General features: G+C 49.3%; 1 protein-coding gene across 8 annotated transcripts in view; it reads left to right on the plus strand.

Moving 5' to 3' along the window:
- Nucleotides 1-785: 785 nt before the first annotated feature.
- Nucleotides 786-14957, plus strand: part of ZC3H4 (zinc finger CCCH-type containing 4) — a 43094-nt gene continuing 28922 nt past the window's right edge. The window contains exons 1-2 of one of the 8 annotated variants that reach the window (XM_060130253.1): nt 786-1154; nt 1278-1443. In XM_060130253.1, the coding sequence (XP_059986236.1) occupies nt 1283-1443 (161 nt within the window). In that variant the 5' untranslated portion in view covers nt 786-1154; nt 1278-1282. Of the gene's footprint in view, nt 1155-1277; nt 1444-1608; nt 1706-2089; nt 2247-2519; nt 2668-2713; nt 2924-3086; nt 3187-14957 lie in introns of those variants that run through there. The other 7 variants (XM_060130256.1, XM_060130255.1, XM_060130257.1 and 4 more) reach the window with 7 other exon arrangements.

Genomic DNA, 14957 nt, shown 5'->3' on the forward strand with positions numbered 1-14957 from the left:
TAACTCCCCCAAAGCACTACCGAGGACCGCCCTCCCCGCCCACCCGCACCGCCCAAGGATAACATCATCAACCCAGGTCTCTAATGATGTCATCTCCGGGCCTGTTCTGCTTCATCCTCCGGAAACCTACAACTCCAGGCACCCGGTCTCCAGCCTTCGGTTATTTTTTTCTCTCCATAGCCCGAATTCCTTCTTTCCCATTCTCCCACCTAAAACTTTCGACTCTCCCGCCTTCCCTCAAGGTAGCAATTTTCGGTTCTCCCCGCTTGCTCTCGAGCGAATTCCTCAAAGTCTTTTACTCTCTTAATTAATCGCTTCACTAGCCCCACACTTCAGCTCTTTCCATCTAAATCCTATTACCGCCGCCGGGCGTCAGTCGGCTGTTTCCGCCTCCTGTCACCCACCCTAGACACCGCCTTCGCTTCTTTTCGGATCACCTCAGTTCCTTGTTTTTTCCCAGTCCCGATTCGCTTCGGCTATTTCCGGCTCCCCGGGGCCTCCCATTCTTTCTCTAGCCCCACCCCCGTTAACAACTTCGGCTCTTTCCGCCTCTCGCGATCTTCAGCTCAGCTCCTTCCGGCTTTTTCCGCCTTGCCTCGGCCTCACTCTCTCCCTTCGGCTCTTTCCGCGGCCCTTCGGGAGAGCAGTCTGTGCCTCTCTCCTCCACGTGACGCCGCCTCCGCCTCCCAGTTCCCCCTCCCACCTCGCCCTTCCTCCCGCCTCAGCCTCTTGGCACGTCCGGGCCCGAGCCGCCATTTTGTATGAATTTCTGACTGCGGCGGGGGCCGGGAAGCCGGGGCACCAAGGGCCGGCAGACAGACAGTCGGCCTGTCTCTGCGGCCCGTTTCCTTTTCCTAAATTACTTTTTTTTTTTTAATCGCCCTCGCTCGCTCTCCTCTTTTCCCTTTCCCCCTCGCTTGCTCCATTGCGCGCGGCCCGCGCTAATTACACCGAACTACCCACCAGTGTCCGTGTCCCCCGGGTCTCCCACTCCCGGGCCCGCAGCGGTGTGTGTGGGGGGGTGCTCTCGCCCCGATGAGGGCCCCGCGCCTGTGAGCGAGTGACCCCAGGGGCGGGCTGCAGGCGGCGAAAGCAGGCGGCGAGCGGCCCGCTGAGGCCTAGGCCGCGCGGCCTACGCGGAGGTCGGCGCAGAGGTGATTCCGACACTGAAAAAATATATACCCATTACTATCAGGAGCCCTCAGAGCTGAAGTGTGCCCCTCCCGCCACGCCCAAGCAGTCCTTTTTCGTGCATTAACATCCCCTCCCCCCCAAAGGAACTATGGAGGCCGCGCCCGGGACCCCCCCGCCGCCGCCATCAGAGTCGCTGCCGCCGCCATCGCCGCCACCGCCATCAACGCCTTCGCCTCCTCCGTGTTCCCCCGACGCCTGCCTGGCCACCCCGCACCTCCTCCACCACCGCCTCCCGCTCCCTGACGACAGGTCAGGCCCCCGGCCCGGCCGGGGCGGCGTCCCCGGGGGGAGGTTGAGGAGGAGGAGGAGGAAGGGGGGCGGCCGCCATATTGGGCCGGGCCGCGGAGGAGGAGGAGGAGGAGGAAGGGCGGGGTCGGTGGGTGTCTCTCGCTCGCTCGCTCTTTCTCACTTGCTTTCTCTCCCGGCCTCATGCGTTTCCCCCCCCTCGCGGCGCTCGCCCGCTCTCCCTCGCTCTCGCTCTGTCTTTTTTGGGCGCCATGCTGAGGGGAAGGTGAGGAGGCGCCCCCCGGACCCCCCGCGCCCGCCCTGGGGAGGGGGCGCCGGGGGCGGGGGGGCTTCGGAGGCCCACGGGGGTCCTGGCTGCCCGTGCTCCCGGAGCTGGCAGCCACGGGCCCGCCTGCCCGTCGCCTGGCTTCGGGGAAGGGAATGGGGGAGGGGCCCCCGGACCCCTTTGGGGGGGATCTCGAGCAACAGCCCCGCTCTTAGGGGTTTGGAGTCGGGGGGGTGGCTCCCAGAACCCGGCAGTATCCTTTCTCCTGGGGGAGGTGTGCCCTGCCCTACTTGGAGAGGTACCCTAGCTTTTGTAGGAGGCAGGAAGTGGGGGTTCGTTAATTTCTTTCTCCATCCTTACGGGGGGTCCTTTCGGTGGGGGCCTCTTGTACTTTTTTTTTGGTGGGAGGTGTTTCCTAGCTATTCTCTAGGGGGCAAAATTGGGAGGATCTCTCGCCCCTTTGGAAGCCCCTGCCTCTTTTTGGGGAGAAGACCCTTCCCCATTCTTTCCTTAAAGGGAGGGGTCCTCCTGATTTTCGTAGGTAGGTGATGCGTTTATTGGCGGGGGTCGGGGGGGAAGCTGGTGAGGTTTGGTTTCCCTGCCTTGGAGAGGAGAGGAAGTTGGTCCCCTCTTTCTCGTGGGGTTCCCTCCTTTTTCGGGCTAAAATGGGGCGCCATCCCTTCCGGGAGAAAAAAAACGAGGTTTCCTTGTGCTTTGGCAAGGGGTGAAAGGCAGCGCCCCCCTCCCCTTTATTAAGTGCGAAATGGGCTCGCCCCATGCCCTTCTCTGGAGGGTGATAAAGGGGCCAGCCCGGCGCGTTTCAGCAAGAGGTTGGGGCCCCATTTACCCTGCGTCAGCAGAAGGTTGGGGTGCAGGGTTCGCCCACTTTTTTGGTGGGGCAGGGGAAGAGGTGGCTAGAGAGTGGATTTGGAAATCGTAGAAGGGTTTCAGCCGGCAGGAAAGTGAGTCTTGGAGGGAGTGGGGGTGGGGAGGGGAAGAGAAGGCGCTGGACAGATGGCTGCCCCGTCGCAGCCCGGGGCTGGGGAGTCGCAGAGGACCCTCCCTTAGACAGGGGTCTTAGCTAGGGCTTCCCATGCCAGGCACCACGGCCCCTTCTCCCCACTCCCACCTCCCCTTTTCCCTTTCTCCTTCACAGACCATACTTTGCCTTTTAAAAGAAATGCCACCCACATTCAGAGACACAAGTGCAGCAGTTTGGTGAGCTTTTACAAATTTTTTTTTTTGTTTTGTTCTGTTTTGTTCTAATTAAATGTATCGTCCTGGGAATCGCAGCCCATCGCAGCCTGACTCCAGTTCAAGGAAATAAACAGATTAGCAAAGGTCTGTTCGCTAAGCCCACGTTGGGCTTCCGGGCCCCCTCTTGGGGGCAGGTGCATTACTCAAAGGTGCTTACACGCTTTATTCGACCTCTAAGGAGTTCTCTTATGTCAGAAGTGTATGTCTTACAATGGGTTGGGATGGTAAGTAGCCTCTTTTATTGAGTAATTCAATTATCTCCCTCTTTTTGTCCCTTTCCTGCCTGCCTTCCTCCTCGCCTTTAGACCAAAGTGATGCTTGAGAGCGTGAATTTATATGTTCAAATCAGGATTCTAACCCTGTTGAGCCCTTTTAGACTTGCACATCCTTTTCGATGTTTAATTTTTAAAATTTGATGTACACAGTTTTCTCAAAAAAGAAAGTGTATTACTGTAACATGACAAAAACCTCTGTAAAAGGCCCATATGTTTTCAAGCCCTTGGTATCCCTCTTGCCATTTCAGTCCATTGCTTTGTCTCCAGCCTTCATCTTTGAAGAAAGTGGATACTTCAAGTCCATTTGTAGGAGACGAGGTTACTGAATTTGGTTTATGATGCTTGCGTGCAAGTTAATGTTCTCCCTCCCCTCTGCCCCAGCCGCCCCAAAAAGATTGTGGTTCAAGTAGATCCAATTTTCTCATTTGACTCCGATGTCTCTTATGGTGATGGACGTTTAAATTAAGCAAGTCATTTGTAAAGTACTGTTTAAGCACCAAATCTGTAAAGTGTGTCAAGCCTCAGTTTCCTCTCCCCGTCTCCACTGTTCCTTTGTTCGAAAGCACATGCCTGACCGTGAAAAGTCGATGCAAACGTGTTACACGCCCAGCCATGGTGGAGAGAACACTTCCTCCGGCCCCCAGTCCCCCCTCTCCTACATGTACAAGGAAAAAAGAGCAACAGAAATGACTTGCAGAACCAAACACTACTTCTGATGTGTTTTACAAGCATAAGTTCTTCCGTTAAAAGACAAAACACGTTGAAGTTCCATTTTCCCTCTTGCCCACTTTTGGTCCCTGACATACTTTGTTAGAGAAAACTTTTTAACACACAGCCCTCTTCCCCTCCCAAGATCCTGTTTCCTTTTTTCCATTCTTAGGAGAAAAAAAATTCACCGACATTTAGATGAGGAAACATGTAAACTGCAATTCAGTGGGCCACTTGTTTTGTTCTTCCTCTCGGTATGTTCACAACTTAACTGCTGTGAAGATCTTAGGTATGTAAAATCATTTGTGGGAGGAAGAAGTGTCCACACAGTCCAGTATTCCTGCAAAACAATGTCTGAAGCACAAACTGAACACACTATCCAGTGCGCAGGGTCAGCCGAAAATGAATTGCATTTATTTGAAGTTTCCCATCCTTTGTAAAATTTCTCCTCCAGGAGCCAAGTGCAGAAACTGGATGCTAACAGATGAACCTTCCAAGTGACAAGGGCTACTAAGTGTAGAAGGATGCTTTTTTAACTTTACTTTTAAAGTGAAATGTTAAGGAAATTGCATTTCTTTTATAAGTGAAAATTTTAGCAGTCATTAATGTTAAAATATTTCCTCAAGCACTTAAAAACGCTCAGGCATATCAACACAAGGGTTTATTGTTTTTTCCTTCTCAAAGGAATCTCATCCATCAAATCCAAGAAGCCCCAGTAATTATGTCAAAGTATTTCAGTAGTCTTTGTTTTTGAAATGTGACAGTACTACCTTTTCCCCCTCAAACTGATGTACCAGTATTAGTTAAATTTCATATTAATGGATGTTGCAAAAAAAAAAAAAGGGTGTCACTCAGAATCCCTGATTTAACAGCAGCTCTTATACACTTGTAATCTTTAAAATTTTTATGTTCTTTGGGGAGAGCTTTAATCTGAAAGCAAATAAAAATCTCCCAGTAGAAAGAAAATTACTTGTGACCATGAAAACAGTTATTCTGGTCCTAAACCCCTTTATATTTTTTATTCCCCTCAAATTTGCTCTTCAAAAGAAAAAAATGTGATTCCGCAAAAGGGCTTTCTAAATTCATCATCTGTACTATCTCCCAGATAGGGTTTCGATTTGCTCTGAAGGTTTAAATTTTTGATTCTTAACAAGCCGGAGTTTTCTTAAAGTAGAGCTAGCTATTTTAGAAAACCACTAGTATGGCTTTGCCTCAGCCAGGAAGGCTGATCCCAAGGGAAAGTTGTTTTGCACCTGAAGAAATGAAGGCTTTCCCAGCTGTTGACGGGCAAGTTAGAGATGAATGGTTGCTTCTGAGTTTGTGATTTCCCCTCCAGTTGAATGTAGACAGTTTCATATCGGGCTGGTTCAGTTATTTGTTGTTGAATAATGCCTCTACCTCCGCTCCTTTCTCTTAGATCTTTTCCCTTCCCTGATGTGCGAAAAATGGATGTCTCAGGGTTGCCTTACTTGTTCACTTCTGTTACATTTTTGTGGTTATCAGGTTCCTAGAACCATCTTGTTGTGTAGGCCAGATCCAGTTACGATAAATAACCTCTATGGCGAAAATCACTAATGAAACTATTTCCAAGCCTCTGTGGGTAGCTTCAGGTCCAACCATATTCCAGAGAACCTAATTTTGGTCCCCGCAGACGATATTTTCTAGTACCAGAGTGACTGGTTCTGACCCAGCTTAGGAGGTTAGAAGAAAATAATTCAGAGCAAATAGGAAGTGAAGTGGCTGAGTTTCTAAATGAGCAAGGTGCTCACCTGTACCTTGGTAACATAACGACTGACATAATAGGAGAAAAAAAAGGATTGTTTCTGAGATTTCTGGCGGTTGGTATTTAATAAGCTGATTCCAAGATCCGTAGGAGCAGTCTGCTCATTGGTGGAGGGGAATCCTGTTAAATGGTTTGAGATCGGTTTCAGAGTTGGAACCTAATGGAAAGAGTGGAAAAGCTGCCTGTTTGGGTGGCATATAAAGTTCATTTGAGTAGGTTAAGGTAAACTGAGATTGTTTGGTATCATGGATTTGGCTTTCCAAATTTATCGGCTGAGTCTTTGCTGCAGGCCTCTTTTGCTTTTGATAGTTTATGAAGATGCAGTCTTGAAGACATTGTGCAAAGTTTTTTGCCTGGAGTTAGTAACAATAGGAGGTTGTGAGAGCAGTTCTTCAAATTTTTTTTTAACTTATTTATTTTTGGCTGCCTTGGGTCTTTGTTGCTGTGCGTGGGCTTTCTTTAGTTGCGGTGAGCAGGGGCTACACTTTGTTGCAGTACATGGGCTTCTCATTGCGGTGGCTTCTCTTGTTGCGGAGCATGGGCTCTAGGCATGTGGGCTTCAGTAGTTGTGGCTCACGGGCTCTAGAGCACAGGCTCAGTAGTTGTGGCCCACGGGCTTAGTTGCTCCGCGGCATGTGAGATCTTATCGGACTAGGGCTTGAACCCGTGTCCCCTGCGTTGGCAGACAGATCCTTAACCACTGAGCAACCAGGGAAGCCCATGAGGGCAGTTCTTAAAATACATTTCTGACCCTTAGTCAGTTGATGACCAAGATGAAGACATGGCCTCTTAGTTGGTGTAGATGTAGTTGCATCCTGCTTTGGGAATAATTTTTTTAGTAGTACATAGGTTTGCTCAGAGCATAGTTTGCTTCTGTTGGCCAAATTGCTCTGGGTAGAGAATCTTTCTTGTTTTTTTATTTTTGTTATTTTTCATCTGTGTGAACTGGTGACTCAGCTTGCTATTTGTAAGGCAAGTGGTGACATCTTTTGAACGTTGGAGGTGGCAGCAGGATATGAAGGAACAGCGTGGGTTTGGAGGCAGATGAGATTGTGTTCAGTGTGCAGTGGCCACCGAGGATAAGGCCCTCCTTTCGGGGCATTGCGGTCAAATGGGCATATGCAGAACACCCACACAATGCCTGGCATTCAGAGAATCTTGGTTTCTTTATCTTCCTGCTGTCCCTACTAGAGAAAAACTCTAAATAGAATTTACAGTCTGGTGTATAAACAGAGGTAAGAATAACATCTGTGTTTTTGAAGGAAGTCAGTTTATCTTTCACTTCTTGGGTTTCTGGTCAGCAGTTTAATTGCAAGGAGCTGATTGGGGTTTCAACTAAGTGGAAGCCATCTTAAGGCATTTCTTGCTGGCTCAGTGTCCTTATTATACGATGCTGCAACAGTCATGCTTTCTTGAGCTGTTGGCTACCTTCCCCTGCTCATCTTTTGCAATCAGAGTCTGAGTCAGGGCTACGGCCTTGGTAGGCCTCCTGAGACCAGGGAAACCAGGGCTCTAGCACCTCACCCACTGCTAACCAGTCACGTCCCCTTAAGTAAGTCCTTTACCCTCACCAGAGTCCGAGAGAACACGGTCTGTCCCAGCTCCAAGATTCTCCCACCCCTTGGTGATTTGGCTGCGTCAGTTAAGGTTTTGTTCATTCAGCAGCCAGGCTTGTCTCGTGCTTTTCTTGGAGCCGAACAGTTTTCGGAGTGTTCAAGGAGCCCTTCTCTCCTCGGGACTTCATTTAGAGTTGGGCAGAAGTTGGTACTGCCTTTACCCGGCCTCATGTTACCTTCCCGTATCTGCCCTGCCTTCTGCCGCTTCTGGCCACAGTGAGGCATGGTTGCTGCTACTGCAGCTCCTGGTACCCAGCTGCAGAGTAGATGCCTTGAAAATGAATTGTAAGGGTAGGCTAAGTGGCTAGATCCCAGGAAGAGCCGTTAGAGAAACCTTGGCTCAGCAGCTTAGCTGAATTCCAGGCTGGATCCCTTGTCCCTGTTGAGTGATCCCAGAAAACCCTACACTTCAGAGCCATAAAGCTTAATAGAGCCTGGATGCTGCCTGCTCCTTCCACACCAGGCAGGCCCAGTTCTGGTAGAGAGATGGTGGGGAGTGGTGGCTGGCTGTGGACGTGGGTGTCAGGCAGACTGGATGTGCCGCAAGGGTTACTCATCTCTTAGGTCAGTTTCCTGGCCTTCCCAAAGGTGTGACCTCTTGGGCATTGTCATGTGAAGGTCAAAGATTACCTGCCCCAGGGGCCGTCTGAGTGCTTTTCATGCATTAGCTCACCTTAGTCCTGCTGAGAAACTGAAACAGAGGTGAAGTCACTTGTTGAAGGTCACAGGGCTGTTGGGTGTGGAGGCAGTTAGAACCCAGCCAGCCTGTACCCAGCCCTGAGGTCTATACCCAGAGGCCGTCCTGGGTCTGGCACAATATCTCTCAAACTGCAGCATGCAGGCATTAGTGGGATATAAGGTCCATTTATTGATTTGCCTCCTGTATGTGGAAAACAAATGGAGGAGGGTAGAAAAAGCAGAGTACCGCAGAGGTTAAGTGTGGCTTTGTGAAAGTTTATAAGCTGAGTTTTATCGGAACTTTCGTTTAGCTTGTCTGCGGCTACTTTTGTGCTAAACAGCAGAGTTGACTAGATGGGACAGAGACTGTGTGGCCCGCACGGCCGGCCTGAAGTGTTTTTTGCTGCCCTTTGCGCTGGTCTTGTGGGCCTAGTGCCTGGAGGGTGTACACAGCAGCCACCATCGTTTATCTTTGTTGTGGTGGTGGAGGTGTTGGGGGCAATGGGAGGGGACTTTAAAGTTGTCCCCAGAGAGGGGGGCTGTGCTACTACTGCCCCTCCATGACTTGTTGAGGTTCCATCATCCCTATGTTCCACTCCTTCCAGTGGATGTAGAGGCCCACACCCAGTCTTTTGAACCTTTAAATTGAAGGGATGTGCATTCATTAGAAGGAACTGAAGACCTCTTGAAGCCCGGTGAGGAAATGGATGGCAGCTAACACATCCCTTCTATGGCCCGACCCAAGGGAGCTGGGCCCAGACGTGAGTGTCAGTTGGCTAAACCTCCACTGCAGGTGGCTTGGATTATTGCCCTCCTCATTTTCCTAACAGACACCAGGGCTTAGGTTTCCTTGGGACTCCAGGCCCTGCCATTGCACGGGGCACCAGAGCAGTCCCCGGAAGCACAGCCTTTCAGCGACAGAGGCAGCCCCTGGCTGCAGCCCTGAGGTTGCTGACTGGCAGCCACGTTCATCTGCTCAGTTGGTGCATCAGTCACATAGGGGCTCTTGTCATTTATCCTCTGGTCTATCAAGAAGCCCTCGATAAACACCTTGGTGAATGAGTTTGTGACCAAAGACAACCCCTCAGTGACCTATTTTAGAGTTTTAAGTGATCCAGGTTGCTGCCTGGGAAATGGTCCAATGTCTTTGTTGATGAAATTGACAAAGAGGGTGTGGATGGCTGAGATTGATGCCTGTTTGTGTAGACCATATCCCAAGCACCCTCCCAGTCTATACCTGGCCCTGTGCTGGGCCCTTGGAAACTCAGGGATGAGTGCCAGCCTCTTTCTTCTCCACGCTCCAGGAGCCCACCGTTGACTGGAATATTTGTATACAGATAATTGCATATATGAACAAGAAATCTTTGCGTCCTAGGCCAGGTCTCTTTTAAGAGGAAAATGTTAATACTTTGTCTTGGCTGAATGGAACCAAATTGATTCCCCTGAAAAAATTATAAACAAGAAGTCTTAGTTCACAAGTTTCATGGTTCGATTTTCCTTTCTGGAATAATAAAAATCGTCTCTCTTTGGATGAGAACCAGCATCTTTCCAGCTTTAAGCAATCCAAAGCGTGGCTGGCCTGAGAAGGAGGTTAGGAAATTCTTTGTTGCTGCGAAGCAGATTTCAGAGGTTCATCTGACAGGAAAAACTTGGATCAGAGAGATGCCTCTATCAAGAACACGAGCTGTTTTCAGGGCGAGTGGGAGTAGGAGAATAGCTATTTGAGCAAAGAAAAGGACACTTTTGACTCAGAGATTCGTCTAGCAAGCTGGGTTTTTCTTGGTCAGCTTGTTTTAAACTCTACAGAAATGTTCTGCCTAAGAGGTTTGTGTGCTTGGACGAACCCCAGTGTGGATGCCACACACTTGGGAGTGTAGCGATTCTTCTAGCGTTAGAGGACTTTGGAATTTTCCTCCCTTGGATTCATGTTGCTTTCTGTCCCTCTTGGGATAAGTCCTATTTGTTTTTTTGCTATAGGATTCCTTGGACCTTTGTAGGTACCTCTTTTTTTTTTTTTAAGACACTATTTATTTACTTATTTTGTCTGCGTTGGGTTTTCATTGCTGGGCACGGGCTTTCTCTAGTTGCGGGGAGCGGGGTTACTCTTCGTTGTGGTGCGCAGGCTTCTCACTGCGGTGGCTTCTCTTGTTGCAGAGCAGGTGCACAGGCTTCAGTAGTTGTGGCACGCAAGCTCAGTAGTTGTGGCTCGCAGGCTCTAGAGCGTAGGCTCAGTAGTTGTGGCGCACGGGCGTAGTTGTGGGATCCCACGGGCATGTGGGATCTTCCCGGCAGGGCTCAAACCTGTGTCCCCTGCATTGGCAGGCGGATTCTTAACCACTGCACCACCAGGGAAGTCCCTTCTGGGCACCTCTTATTCCCTAAACTATCCAGATGTCTTTGGGTCATATTTTTGAATGTCCCAATTCCATTCATTTGATGTTGGATGGCCTGGATTGGCTTTGTGTCTTTGCATGTTGATAGTTTTTACTCCTAAGCAGTTATTCTGGGCCAGGTTGGTGCTAAACACTTGATTTACATGGTCTCAGGGAATTCTTTCTAGGAGGATATATATCCATCCTGGAGGTTCCTTTACTGCCTTCACTTCACAATTGAAACAGGGCACAGAGTGTATAAGGAGCTTGCCCAGTGTCTTAGTATTAACTTTGGCATTTTTGCAGTACTGTTTCATTTAATCTGTTTTCTGTACGTGTGTCTTATTTTTTTCCAACTCAAGTATAAATTTCAGGGTGAGAGTTGTTTTGTTTGTTGGCCTGTTTAGTAAATTATTCTTTTTTGGATAATTTCTAATTGTCTCAAGGGTTGAGGTTAAGAGCTGGACCTGGAGTCAGAAAGTCCTGGACTCTGGTTCCAGTTCTGCTTTTTCCTGCTGTGACCCTGTGGGCATATTTCTTCCCATCTTTGAGCCTCAGTTTATTTGTCTATAAAATGGGGATACTAATGAATTGCTACTGCATACGTTTGTTAATGCATTTCAGTGACAGATGTGCAGAAGTGGAGAGCACAGCAGTGTGGTGCCTGGAATGGAAGTTGCTGCTACAGGATGTTAGTAGTGAATATTTCCTATGGCTCTTGGATTTTATAAGACCCTGGGGTGCCCAGGAAGGTTTTGTAGTTGAGGAAACCACAGCAGAGATGTGAGGGCTGGTGGAGGCCCCCACCTTGAACTCCAGCTCTTTGCTAGGGAAATTAACTTTTTGAGGACCTTGATGAGCTCTCTTCACTTTACTGAGAGGTTGTCCCCACCCAGGGCATCTTTTTTATTTTTTAACTTTTTCTTAGGGAAATTTTCTAACATATTTAAGAGAAGAGAAAATAGTGTCATAGATTGCCTTATACCCATCACCAGTTTCAACAGTTATACACGTTTTGTGAATTTTGGTTCATCTCACTACCTCCCCCCATCCCCCTTGAGTATTTTAAAGCACATCCCAGACCTCATCTCATTTCACCCATACATTCTTCAGTATGAATCTTTAACTTAATTTTTTTTAACATAACCACAAAACCATAATCATGCCTAACAAAATTAACAATAATTACTTAGTATCTCAAATATCCAGTCCAGGTTCAGATTTCTCCAATTTCCCCCACATTGACTCTGGCAGTAGGTGTATTCATGTCAGGGTCCTGGCACTGGACAGGCTGTCTTGCTTCTGTTGAAGTGAGGGGTTCGGGCTGCGGCTTGGGCTTCTCCTGTGGTTGGTTTGTGCTTGCTGCTCGGGTGGTGTCTGTGATGTGGGCATGTTGCCATGGAAATGCTGTGATGTCACTGAGCCAGTTATGACCACACCTGAGAATGTTGAGGGGGAGGGAGACACAGTGCTTCTTTGCTCTTGATCTGTGGTTGAAGAACCTGGGTGTAATTACACCGAAAAACATGTGCAAGACCCAGGAAATTTCAAGAATTTCCTGCCTCTAAAAAATCCCTCAATGAGGTTCCCCCCGTGAGTGCTTCACCACGGCCTAAATCGAGGGAAGGTCTCAGGGGCCTTCCTCAGGCATGAGCCCTGAGCCAGTTTTGTAAGGCAAAGGCTCCGTGCCTTCACTCCTAGTAAATGACTGTCCTGCAGGGTTGGATTTGGGGATCCTGGACTTCTGCATTTAGGCCTGTTGTTTAACATGTGAAGAGGCGGAGCCTCCTTGTAATTTTTGTAATCTTGTTCCTAATTAATGGGTCATTCAGAGCCTACCCAGGCAATTTGTTGAGAGTTTGGGCAGTTAATGATCATAACCCTGACCTTCACATTAACCTAGCCGCCTCTTGTCAAGGGCTCTCATGATCTTGAGGTAACTGCCACTGCTCCCATGGGTTTTCATCTTTTTTGTTTCTTGCCTGTCTCTCCTCTTTCTCTCTCTTTTTTCTTTTGTAAATCAGGTAGATCCATAAACCCAGGCCCCTTTCAGCTTCCATCCAACTCTCCTCTAGAGGATTTCTGTGTTGCCAAACTTCATTTTTGTAAGGGACCTTTCTCCCTTTTTCCCGGGGCTCAGCTCTCGCTGTGCCTTTTCCTCCTGGTCAGCCACTTGGTTACTTTCTCATACCACCTAGATGAGAGCTGAGGAAGGGGAGATGTCGATTTGTCAGTTTCGTCAGCAGGGTTTATTTGCAGAGGATGGTGGCACAGACGGGCCAAGAAAAGTGAGAACTTGTTGGCCAGCAGTTAGCAGTGGTTCCCGAGGGGAGTTGGCTGTAGCTTCTCCATAGAAGAAAATGCTTCCCAGTAAGCACTGCAGCTGGTTTAGGATTATCCATGTGGAGGTGTGCTCATGCTAGCTGGTTCTTAATACCAATAGCTGTTACTTGTCTGGTACTTACTTTGTGCCTGCCCCCCATGTCAAGGGTTTTATCTGTGTTATCTCGTTTAACCCTCACAACCCCTTGAGGTAGGTACTACACTTATTCCGTTCTGCAGATGAGAAAACCGAGGCTCAGGTTACGTACCAAGAGCACGCGCTAGGGAAGACGCAGAGCTGGTTGAGTTACTTGGTCTGCAAAAGGAAGCAGGATGCTCAAATCTGTAGACTGGTGGGTGGGCCCAGCCTCCTTTGAAGCATGATGTTTCTTTCCAGTACTGTTTTTGCCAAGCCCATGGTATGTGATGAACCTGACACACTTCTGTGCCCTGTGGAGTTGGCCCGTAGGCATTCCTTAGAATGGGCACCCTGATCTCTTCTTTGACCCAGAAGGAGGAGTTGGCCATCACCAGCTCTGCAAGTGGAAACTTAAATGCCCTGGATGCTTAGTCTAGGAGGCACAAGGCAGAACTGAGCCTCAGCAAGGCATTGGCCTTTTCCTGTTTCCTCCCGGGCATCCATTCCAAGTTGGTTGCCCAGCATGGTTGGTTTCTAGTTCCTGATGTCTCTGGCGGGCCAGCCCTGGTGCAGGCATCCCAGCACGTTGCCAGTCCAGGCTCTGGGAATTTTTTTTTTTTTTCATTTTAACATTTTTATTGGCGTATAATTGCTTTACAATGGTATGTTAGTTTCAGCTTCACAACAAAATGAATCAGTTATATATATATAAATATGTTCCCATATCTCTTCCCGCTTGCGTCTCCCTCCCTCCCACCCTCCCTATTCCACCCCTCCAGGCGGTCACAAAGCACCGAGCTGATCTCCCTGTGCTATGCGGCTGCTTCCCACTACAGGCTCTGGGAATTAAGTGGTCTCTGCCCAGGCCGATGCTTCAGGGTTTCTCCTACATGCTTGTCTCAAGAAGGTTTGGCACGTCTAGATTGAAATGATTAGCGCAGTGGGGCTTCCCCCACTTTTCTTGGGGAATCATGTCGCAGTCTATTCAGCATGCTCCCTCGGTATTTAATCCCACTCTGACATGGCTTTTGCTGGCAGTCTGTTCAGTGGCACCACTTAACCCTGGTTGCTATTTTATGGAGGCAGCCTTTGTGCGGTTGTGTCAGTGGCCCACAGGATTCCTGCCTCTATCCCAGTTGGCTTGATTTTCTTTCTTTCTTTTTTTTCTTCTGGTAAACAGAGTCTGAAGAAAATAGGCCCTGTATTCATGCAGGACATTTAGCTTGGAATCTCCAGCGTTATCAAGGGGAAACCCCCTCAGGTGACCAGAGGTGGGCCCAGGGCTCAGAAGAGTTGGAGAGCATTGTGGGCCAGATGGTGGTGAGGATGCGCAGTGGGCAGTCAAGTGTCACCATCCCTGCGTCTCCTCTGGTATCCCATTCCCCTTCAGAAATCACCAGGGATTTTTTTTTCTTTTTTTCTTTTTTTTGCGGTACGCGGGCCTCTCACTGTTGTGGCCTCTCCCGTTGCGGAGCACAGGCTCCGGACGCGCAGGCTTAGCGGCCATGGCTCACGGGCCCAGCCAGTCCGCGGCATGTGGGATCTTCCCGGACCGGGGAATGAACCTGCGTCCCTTGCATCGGCAGGCGGACTCTCAACCACTGCGCCCCCAGGGAAGCCCCTACCAGGGATTTTTTGATGCTGTTTATTTTGCAGCTGCTCCCAACTGCAGGGGAACAAAGTTTCAAGTATTCACTACCCGGTTTGTAAAAAGTTGTAGATTCTCACTGAGCCCACATCTGCCTGGGGCTGTTAATATAGATAATGCAGAGAATTCCTCTTTGGCTAAAAGTCTTTGAAGGGTGGTTTTGGATGCTGTACCTCCTTGCCTTTGGAATGAAAAGGCATTCTTCTGGAGCCATTCTTGAGGATGGTTGAAGCTCTTGGAGTTGCTTGTATGGTCTTTTGTTTCCCCCTCCCGCGAGTGTTAGCAGTGATATGTAGCAGCAGGACAGGGGTGGAGGCCTCAGCTGACCCTGGGCAAGACCTTTGCTGGCCGTGCCATGGCATCCTTGCCCGTGAACGTAGAGGTGGAGGAGTGTTTGTGGGTGCCAGCCTCTCTGGCTCAGCTGCCCCGGCCCTGTATCACAGACACTGCCCTG

This window comes from Lagenorhynchus albirostris, chromosome 19 (assembly GCF_949774975.1).
Source record: "Lagenorhynchus albirostris chromosome 19, mLagAlb1.1, whole genome shotgun sequence".
NCBI lineage: Eukaryota > Metazoa > Chordata > Mammalia > Artiodactyla > Delphinidae > Lagenorhynchus > Lagenorhynchus albirostris.